Source organism: Crocodylus porosus, unplaced genomic scaffold (genome assembly GCF_001723895.1).
Source record: "Crocodylus porosus isolate Cpor-Errol unplaced genomic scaffold, CroPor_comp1, whole genome shotgun sequence".
NCBI classification, from domain to species: Eukaryota; Metazoa; Chordata; order Crocodylia; family Crocodylidae; genus Crocodylus; species Crocodylus porosus.
In genome coordinates, this window is record NW_017728947.1 from 53,012,009 (window position 1) to 53,023,010 (window position 11,002).

The 11,002-nt window shown below is 42.8% G+C and overlaps 1 protein-coding gene across 3 annotated transcripts in view; it reads right to left on the reverse strand.

The window, feature by feature from the left end:
- The window catches only part of CAPN3 (calpain 3), a 69,087-nt gene extending 61,666 nt beyond the window's left edge, over positions 1–7,421 (reverse strand). The window contains exon 1 of one of the 3 annotated variants that reach the window (XM_019551866.1): positions 5,949–7,421. In XM_019551866.1, the coding sequence (XP_019407411.1) occupies positions 5,949–6,245 (297 nt within the window). In that variant the 5' untranslated portion in view covers positions 6,246–7,421. The remainder of the gene's footprint in view (positions 1–5,948) is intronic. The other 2 variants (XM_019551867.1, XM_019551868.1) reach the window with 2 other exon arrangements.
- Positions 7,422–11,002: the final 3,581 nt, after the last annotated feature.

Here is an 11,002-nt window from a genome sequence, read left to right on the forward strand (position 1 = left end):
GGGCAGGGGCAGCCATGGTGGGGCTGGGGGAAGGTGGGGTCGGGAGCTGGCAGGGGTTCCCCCATGCTCCCCTCCCCCACTGCCCTGCCCCTAGTGCTTACCAGTTTGGAGTCAGCTGCAGCTCCGTGCTGCAGCCACCAGGGACTGCCTGAATCATCACAGCTCTCTGAATCTTTTCTGAAGATTTGGGGAGCTTTGAATTGATTTGGACCTTTACGTTGGTCCCCTGATTTGATTCGGATTTGGAGATTCAGCCATTGAATCAGGTCAAATCTCCTTCAAATCGAATCACCACCTGAAGCTTCGCCCAGCCCTACTGAACTGCAGGTCAGGAATTTGTGGGTGCCAATGCTAGCTCTGCAACTAGTTTGCTTTATAGCCTTAGGGAACCTACTCTAACCACACTGTGCCTCAGTTTTCCTGTCTTGCAAAATAGGGATGAGAATGCTTACCTACTTCAAAGTGGTGGTAAAATAGTTAGCTAATTAATGTTCATAAAGACTCCTAAAAAGTAAGAAAAAACTAAGAAATGTACATTAATTGGGCCACTCTTTTACTGTAATTACAATTACATTTAAGTTACAACTCTAGTTAATATGTATTAATTGTGCAGTTTATTTTCTTCAGATAGCTCTCAACTTCCTTGGGGGACTTCGTATAGCCTCTTTTTTTTAAGCTCTTGGCTCAAGTTCTCAGCTCCAGTTCTGCTTCTTCCGACCCACCTTATCTGGACAAAGCAGATTTTATCTGGCTACAGCTGACTAACTGACTATATTCAACTGGTATGAAGTCACTGGAGCCAGCTTATAAACCCGTCTCCACTATCGCTCACTGGAGGTTGAGGGTGTAACTGAAGAAAAGCTGGAGTGGAACAAAGTTTTGCTCCTCTATGACAAATCTCTGCTAATGTAAGGTCCATGAGGGAGCAGAGGTACTCTAATTTTCCTGGGACCAGAGCAGCATGAGAATCGGGGAACTGTAAGCTGCTCCTTAATAGTCTCAATCTGCAATTTGGTCTGAGTGTATCTTGTTGAGGAGAGAATGTAGCCACACGTGTTTCTCTTTTCCATTCTCAGGTGATTTAGGCTCTAACTCTGAGATATTAGCTTCTTGTTATTTATGTAAACCAGTTGAATTTATACTAGGTTAGATCTGAACCAAAGCACCAGGTTAGATTTTGAAGTCCTTCCACAAGGAAAACTTTCATAGATGTTACTTGGACTTCTGCCCGGATGAAGCATTTGGTCTACTGCGTGCATTCAGTGCATTCAGATCGTATTCTGGTAGCACCAGCTGACTAGAATCCCATGCTTCTCTTTCCACCCCCAGCCCTCTGACAAGGTTCACAGCTGCACCATATGAGGTCTGTCCTTCTGACTCTACCATGACCTCACCCCACAGGCCAACAATCATTTAGGAAGTGGAGGGAGCGGGGTGGGAAGAATGAATGTCTTTATGTTGTTAGTGGTTCATGTGACAAATGGCTTATAACACTAAGTTGTGAACCTGCACATATTTCTCAGTCCTGGTAACTATTTCAAAGGTGCATCAATGCAGCAGGTGTGTGGAGAAATCCTGTCCTGAATTGCAGTTCTACCACTACCAGCATAAGTGGAAAATCACCAAAGTTCTCTGCATCTTACACATGGAATATAGGGCTGTGTTCACTGTCTTCATCTAATGGATCAAGTTCAGGGCTGGGAGTTAGGAGACTTACTGTCAAAAGCCCTAACCATCAGCCATTCGTGGTCTAACCAGCTGAGGCATTTCAGGCTGGCTGTTCCATCCAACCAGCTGATTGGTTGAAAAGGGAAGCAGGCTCCAATTCTGGCCTATTTAATTCTGTATACTACTGAATCGTAATGTGTTATGTTGACCTTTGGGACAGATCATCCATGCTGTAGTTGTTGGCCACCTGGACTCTATTCATAGTTTTGCCACTGCCTCTTGTTGTGAGCCCTTAAGTAAAAGCTGGTTATAAAATTGGACTAATATGTAGACATTTTTGTAAAAACCCTTGAGGTCTGCAGAGAAGTGCTTTTAGGTGTAGAGCTCTAGTATTATTAATTATTATTTCTCATTTACACAAGTGTTGTAATAGGGCATACAGGCTACAAATCCCTTACTGCTATCAGCTTAATTTTAAAAATTTCTTCACTTCTATATTGCCAGAATAATACTATTGTTAGAAATATTATTAAAAATGCATTATGAATAGAGTGTTGTTAGAACTGCACAGCTGGCATCTCGTGCCTGGTGGGGGAAGAAACTACCAAGAACTCTTTGTATTAAGGTATCACTCCCTTTTCTTCTTTGGCAAATTTACTATCTCTTTGTTACACTAAATCACACTCCCTGTGCTTTCTCATGTAGATAAGAGAAATTGCCATTTTAATGATTGTGTCCTTGAGACAGAGAGAGGGTTTGAACTTTTGGTAACCTGGAGAGCTTTTCTAAGCATGCGTGATTAGCTAATGCATATAAGCCTATCCGCCCCGCATACTTAAGTAGTTAATTATAATAGACAAGCGACGTATGAAGTGACGTATTTACATATATGTTTGTATGAACCGGAAATGAGTTGTAAGAGTTCCTGCTTCTGCACACGTGCTCAGGAGAGAGAGGATAAAAGCCAGCTGAAAGTTTTCCCTGGGGGCAGAGTGTGGTCTTTTGTCTTCACTCTGACCCTATTTGCAATATACCTTTTGTGTTGCTAATAGTGTGTCTGAGAGTTCTTCGCCTCCCGAGAAACGAACCGCAGCATTTTTGCTTCACTATGTTGGCTCTTCTGCAGCACTTGCTATTCAAGAATCGTAGATGGTTCAGAATCCGTGAGGTGTAAGCATCTGTTCTCGTGCATGCTCTTCTTAAGGGAAAATTTAAGCATAAAAATGTAAGCCCAAGGTAACTCGGTAGGTCCATGTCCATCAGGAAAAGAGACCTTGCTCCATCTAGAGTGTGTATTTGCTTTTTTGTCTGGTGGTATGTATGTCTGGTAGTAAGGAAACAGCAAAAGAGTTAAAGTGGGATTTGAATATTCTTGCAGTGATTTTGAACTCTGACATATTTTGTTTTTGAAGCATCCAAATTACCTGATTTTCAAACTGTTTTTAAAATGACCACAATATTTTAAGAATATTGTTGCAAAGAAATCTTTCATTTACAGTCTTAACTCTGTTCAACTCTGAAATCTTGTGATTTCAGAAAGAGTAGATGTCCAGCTCTTTACAGAAAGTATTACAAAAATTTGTAACTGTGGAATTGAGCTGTGAAATTCTGTGCTTCAATATATGTTTTAATTACTAGCAGAATATTCTTGACTGCAGTATTACTCCATCCTAATCAGTTGTCTTTATGCAATTATTCTATAATTAGTTTATAGCTGCTATTCTATTCCTATCTGTAATACTATTAGACAAGTTTTTCTCTTAGCCAAAGGATTTGACCTATGGTGTTAAATACCAGTGAAGCAAAGTCTCTGGTCAATCTGCAGCCAGCACCACTAACTATTAGAAACTCATGCTTCCAAGCACAGAAGGAAAAAGAGTGGATTATAAAGGACGTTGCACCTGCTGATTTATCTCATCAGCATAGTGTCTCTACAGTTTCACCTAGTGAGAAGGAAGTAAGCTCTCCTGGCCATAATCTATTATTGTTTGCATTATATCTCCTTTTAAAACTCTCAAAGCACTCTACAAAGAAAGTATGTATTAACCCCATTCTACAGATGAGCAAATAGAGAGATCAAGGCATATTTTTTTCCAAAAGGATGTACTAATCTTGAGTGTCTCATTTCTAGGTACCCAATTTATGACAATGACCTGAGTTTCAGAGTCCACACCCCCATCTATCATTGACAGCTCATAGACTCTGCAAATCAGGCCCAGAAAGCTTCAGGTTGAGCATCCAAACTTTATCACTCCAAATAAGTGGACAAGTTTGAGAACTAAGACAGTGGGCTTTATCCGTCTGACCCATTGTCCCATAGCACATTAACAAAAGTTCTGGCACTAGAATTCAGTTCTCCCTTCACTCCCCTGTTCTAACCTATGGACAATATCATTTATGAATGTGCATTAAGACTAGAATTCAAACTGTGGAAAATGATATAGCAGGATTGTAGATTGTATTTTTGAGTCTTATGGCTCCTGAATGCCTTGTTTGTGCTAACCAATAATTATACACCTTTTGAAATTGCATCACTGATGACTTTTTAAAGGTGCATCATCAAAGAATGATCTTGGGGATCGGATTCCGGAAGTCTGAGATTGCCCAGATACCAAAGGCTTGATGTATCACTGCCTCCTACCTTCTGCAGTCATTTATACCTGTGTAGAGTGGGTGCCTCTTTCCATATTACTACTGGCATTTGTGTATATCTCCAGTCACTTTTTTCTCTGACATTCATCCACTAGGTTGCTGCCTCAGCCTCCAAAAGGAAGGTAAGGAAGCACATCTGTTGTCAGACATGTCAGTAGGACCTTTTCAAATGCAGTAAGTGTATGTATAGAAATCCTGTACAGTGGACATGTTAGACATTATCTGGAACAGTTTCAACTCGCACCTAAGTAAATTCTTCCTCTTGTAGTGGGAACAAATGTGCTTTAAAAAGGAGGGAACTTACTGCATAGCAGCTGAACCTGATGTAGCCGCTTTCTTTGTGTCATAGACCAGTAGTGCTTAATCCTTGGGCTGGGTGAGTGGCCCGAGGCTTATCCATGGGGTGGATACTTCCCATGGTTACCACTGCTCCCCATCCTGCCAAATTACCAACCTTGTGGGGAGACCTGTGGGCTGGCTGACATGGCTTCGTAGGCGGGATCTGGCCATTGAACTGGTGGTTGAACCCCCCTGTTATAGACAACTACAGTAAGCAAGGCTAAGCTTCAGTAATAAATCTCCTGATTCAATCAGAAGAAAATTACTGCAATTAACTTAATTTATAACAAGTGAACAGCAGACAGATAAAACATTTGAACTGGCTCAGTGGACACATACTCAGAGGTTGTAAGCCATCCCTATCCCTCTAAAATAGAGTTAATTGTATGTCTATCCATGCCTTGGTTTTGACTGAATAATCTTACATGTCAAGACTGGTTTTGCTGCAGACTCTGACCATTAAATTCCGAGAAATTGCTTGAGATATAAATCCATACTGCATTTATCCCAGAATGTCTGGGTTACCCCGTACATCACATGACATCATCTTTTTTTCCTGCCCTTCATTTGAAGGGTCACTTTTCACTTTGAGGAGAAATGTAATAGGTTTTTATGGCAACAATTATTAATACCACCCCCTAATTCATGGCAGGCAAATAATAGGATAACAAACTTTGCATTTAAAATAACTGTTGCTTGAAATAAATGATGAGAAAAAAATTAAGTAATATAGTCCGGATTCCGCTCTGTTTAGATCCAGTGACAACTTCTGGATCCACTGTCCCTAACTCAGAGTAAAGCTTGTTCCCTTGTTTTCACAGTACATAAAAACAGTAGATCAGCATTTATCTGTACCTCATTCTACCTTAGCACTTCCAAAATGGAATAAGTGCAGCCAAGTGGCTATATGTAATAAAGTAAAATTAGGAATGGCATCGATAAAATAGAAGTGGAAAAAATAAATCTTTATAAGCCCACTTGCCTATGTTAGAGAAAGAGGAGGAGTTAGAACTTGTTTTGACTGGTATCTTCAGATGAGGAAATTCCAAACAAATCAGGGCAAGTAAAACCCAGTTAAAATGCATTAAAGAAAACTAAAGAAGTTCATTCCAATCTCTTGTTGGTGTTCAGTTATTTTTTTATACTCTTTCTCTATTTTTCTTTCTCTCTCTGCATTTCCCCATCCCTAGAAGGTAATTTTCCAGGCTGGGAAAACAAGTAAAAATATATTTCCTACATGGGTACGTGAATTCATTATATTTATAAGTTTATGTAGATAAATTACTCACTCGTGGTCTTTTCCACTCAAACTTGATGGGAAGCTTCTGGCTGTAGAAGAGGGAGCTGTCATTAGGTGGAAAATCAGGATCCTCATACAGAATCTTCTTTTCCAGGCATTTCTTGTGGAGTTCTGCATAGGTTTTTTCCTGTACCTTTATAATGGGCTGGTTTCGACTGATAATAGCAGAGTAGATCCCCCCTGCACCTCCACCTCCACCTGCTTCAGTAGTTGTATTAATGGTTGCATCAGGAGCTGACCCAGCCTCAGTCTGGTGAGCCACTGCAACATTTACAGCCGACGGCATGGAAATCAAATTGAAACAGATTAACAAAGAAAGAAAAAAAACAGGAAGATCGTGCAACCTGGAAGGAAACTAGCCAAAAGAAGAAGTTGTTTAACAGGCAGCTCAGCAAACAGTTCTTTCTCTTTGCAGCGAATACCCGTCAAATTAAAAAATGATGAAGGCTCATGGTGTAGAATAATTTATACACCATCTTGAATGACTTCCTGTTGTCATTTTGTTACCAGAAACCAGAAATCCTTCCCTGCCATGAAGCAAGAGAAATTGTGTACTTTTTCTGTTTCTGCTTGGTGTTTTTCTAGCATGTGTGTGTGAGTCCCCTGTGCATGTGAGTGCCCTGTAGAAACAGTTTTCATCCAGGAAAACTAAAAATAGCCCCAGGGAGAGAGAGAGGGGTTGTGCAAGAAAGTGTGTGACAGCTTGATGTACAGCTTATTCCTATTTAGGGCTTGTTCCTAGAAGATAGACACAGGTAGGCTGGTTTCTGATGCCATGTAGCTTTTTTTTCTCAAGTCAAAAATGCTGAAACTGTAGTAACAGTCACATATTGGTTTAAGAAGTTTAACTTCTTATTATACTTCATACAATTAAGATAGACTCTGACACTGCAAAAATTTATGTAGATACTTAATTTTGCCTAATTGACTTTTGTCTTCACTACAGAAAAAGTAGGTTTTTACACTCAAAAAAACTATTCTGATATAAAGTAATGGGTAGTTTTTACCTTGATATTTTTAGTTGAGATCAACTATATACTCTCCACTTGAGTTAATTTATTCGTCTACATCAAGACAGAAACTACAATGACTTACCCACAATAAGATTCTGTATTAAGATAACTATCTACAAAAACACTTTTTTGCAGTGAAGGCTTGGCAATGGCTTCAATAGGATTACTTGCAAGGTTAAATTGTAAGGTTAAACACAATTAATTTTTTTGTAGGATTGGGATCTAATTGTAAAGATTTTAGAAAAATAAGTTTTGGGTCTTCAGTAACCTAATGTGATACTAATTTGAGATGTGAGTATATTTAGAAGATTATTATGGCATAGTAGTTATACTATATGCCCAAGATTTTATGGAAAAACATAAATTGTATTCATTTTAAAATTTAGATAGTATAGGAGAGATTCAGGTTTGATCAGGGACTGACTGGCTAGGCAGCAGCTCTGCAGAAACAGGCCTAGGTTACAGTGGACAATACTGTAAGTTGAATATGAGCGAACAGTGTGCCCTTGTTTCCAAGAAGGCTAATGGTATACTGGGCTGCATTGGTAGGAGTATTGCCAGCAGATCAAGGGAAGTGATTATTTCTTCTATTCAGCACCGGTGAGGCCACATCTGGAGTACGGTGTGCTGTTTTGCTCTCTTTCCCACTCCCCCCTCAACACCCCCTACACACACAAAAAAGATATGGACAAATTGGAGAGAGCCCAGGGGAGGACAATGAAAATGGCTTAGGGCTCTGGGGTGTATGGCTTATGAGGAGAGGCTGAGGGAACTGGGCTTATTTAGTTTAGAGAAGAGAAGACTGAGAGGGGATTTAATAGCAGCCTCCAACTACCTGAAGGGAGGTTCCAAAGAGGATGGAGCTAGACTGCTCTTAGTATTGGCAGATAACAGAACAAGGAGCAATGGTCTCAAATTGCAGCAAAGGAAGTTTAGGTTAGATGTTAGGAAAAAACTCTCTCACAAGGAGAGTAGTAAAACACTGGAACAAGCTATCCACACAGGTTGTGGAATCTCCACCCTTGGAGGTTTTTAAGACCCAGGTAGACAAAGCATTCACTGGGATAATATAGCTGGGGATGGTTGTGCTTTGAGCAGGGGTTGGACTAGAGGACCTCCTGTTGTCCCTTCCAACCCTAACTTTCTATGATTTTATGATCACTGAAGGTCCTAGCAAGGTCTATAAACTAGTTATTGGAAAAATACATTTGTAGTGACACATGGCTAACATGACAGATTCTGGATTCCCACAATTTCAAAGGAAATAACCTAGCCAAAGACATTCTGCATGACCGGATGTGACATATCAGATTCCCCAAATCATGTTAAATTACATGGCATTGAAAATTCTACTTAAGTGGCTTCTTTATGATTAATTAGATTTAGTTGGAAAAAGCCATACACCTAGAATTTCTGCTGCATGTATGCATGTGGTGACCTCAGCTGGCACTGTGGGTATCCCCCTGCTCCCTGGATTGGGCTCCCAACTCATCTGCCATGACTTGATGGAATTTGTAACTAAAAGGAGAGGTTCAGTGCTGTTCTCCTTCACGGCCTGGAGACGGGGGTACTCACAGACTCGCTGCAGTTGGTCCTGGGGCTCTGTCTCCCCTACGCCCTGTCTCCTCACCAACCACCAGCTGCATTGGGCTGCTATTCCTACTCCTGGCTCAGACTCCCTGGCCTCCACTCAGAGTGCTGACTTGTAGCCATATCCAGCCCTTCACTGCTGCCTCCCTTCTCTTGGCTCTACCCCCAGGCTGGTTCTCCATCTGCTGGACCCACAGCCAGCTCCGGCCTGGAAATGCCTGGCCTGAGCTCCAGAGGTGATTGCTGACCCTGAGTCCCTTCCCCGGGGACTGGAGATGTGGATGCCTTGCCCGGCTCCCAACTGCTGCTGCTGCCCGTTTTCAGCAGGGCAACATTTTGTGGGGAGTCAGCTCTACCAGGCAACTCTCTAGCGAGCTTGGCATCTCACCTCCTGCCTCTCTTCCTGCACCAGGCTTCTGCCAGGGTTTTTAAATCTCCGGTGGTGGCGGTCACAGCTGACATCACCAGCTGCCCAGCTCAATTGACAGTTGCTTGAAAAGCTGGTGCAACGCCGGGTCATGTGGCTCCTTCCCATCCCTGTCCTGTCTCTCAGGTATGTTTTGAGCGGGGCCAGGTCCCTGAGCCCTCTGCCAGGGGTACTGGGGTCTGTCCCTGGTGCTTCTGGACCCTGACAACAGCCCCCACCACCACAATGGAAAATGGATTTTTCACATTTGTGAAAAAGGGAACATCTTACACAGTGATAAGCATGCACTGTTCATGTGATAACTGTGCAACTACATGCATCCTCTTGCAAGAAACTCTGCACCAGAGGTGCTGAATACATGGGGGATTGAAGGCCCTGGCCCCCCTCAGGAAGAGGGCTGTCACCTGAAGTGCATAAAACTTTCTATGTGTCCATCATCTTAGGTCCCCCCTGGCCAAAATAAAAGTCAGCATCTATACTTTGCAAAAATCCAAAATAAGCTGTTTTTGGTAGGCACTGTGGCCTAAAGGATTTATGATTGGGTGCCTGGTACTTGGGTTCTCTATCAGGTCAAAAGATCCCATTACTGGCATTATTAATCCTGGAGGAAATACCTGATTTTGGGTCCATTTATTTTCTCAATTACACTGTTGTAAATCAGGAATAAATTTACTGATGTTTAAAACTCACATATAGGAAGGAATATTAGGCTGTTTGTTTGAAACATACATTGCTTATTTCTGGTTCTTTGCTAGGTTCAGGCTGTTTAAATGGTAAACTGGATATATGGAATTGGAAAAGACCTGCAATACCAAGCTCTTCTTTAACCAGAAGGTGTTAAATGACACAAGAGATCCAGGTTTATATATGGACAGTGAAACAATTGGCTGGTCTATGCTTTCAGAGCATGTATTAATTTTATAACTTGTTGTTAGCACAGCAATTTTTATTCATTTGTTTCTTAGAACTTCACCCAGATTAAATGCTTTAAATCATATGGATTCAATCCTTGAAAGTATGGGGCACCTCTTGAAGATCCAGCAAGACTGTATCGTGTATAATTAGTGCAGTCCTTATGGGTTTACAACCTCCAAATCTATTAATCTCCAACTTCTGGCAGTTGCTGTCTGAACACTGGACTCCCCTTTACCCATTCAGTATCAGAAGTACTTAAGAAGCTTAAGCAATATGGGGGGAGGAATTTGAAAAAGCACCAGCTGTTTCTGAAAATCTGAAAGCAGCTGCATCCAGGTGACCTGTCCAGCTGCAACACTGGTCATTTACTAGGCCTGTGTGAAGTGGCTAGTATTCGCTTCAGATTCGGCCGATTTGGGGGATTCAAATCACTGTCCTGATTCAATTCGGCCAAGTTTCCAAATCAGCCAGGCCCATCCTCCTCAGCCTGTTGTAGCTCCCAGCACTTGGAAAAAAAAAGCCCCAACTCAGTGGGTGCTACCAGGTGGGGGGGCAATCCCACTGCCCCCCACTGCTCCCTCCAGCCTCTCATGGATGCCCTGCCTGCCACAGCTCCAGCCTTTTAAGAACCCCCCCCCACAAGAAACCCCCTGGACTCACCACTCCTGCTGACGGGGGGTGATCCCCACTGCCCTCTGCTGTCCCCCATTTCATGGGGGGTCTGCACAAGACCCCCAAAGCCCAGAGGCTGCTGCAGAAGCAGAGTCCTGGGGCTTTCCTCCATTTTTTTTCTTAAAGGGCCAGAGCTGCCCCAGGCAGGGCACCCATGGGGGGGCTGGGGGAGTACAGGGGCTTCAGGAGGCTTGTGCAGAGCCCCCAGTGCAGTGTGGAGCAGTGGAGGACATCAGGGATCACCCCCCACCTGGCAGCACCTGGTGAGCACCTGGGCTTTTCTTTAAAGGGCCGGGAGCTGGGCTGGGCAGGGCAGGGCAGGGCAGACATGGAGGGGCTGGGGGAGTGAGTGGGTGGGTTGGAGGGGCTGGAGGAGCAGGCAGGGGATGGTGGCTGCCAGGGATCCCCCCATGGTTCCCTCCCCCA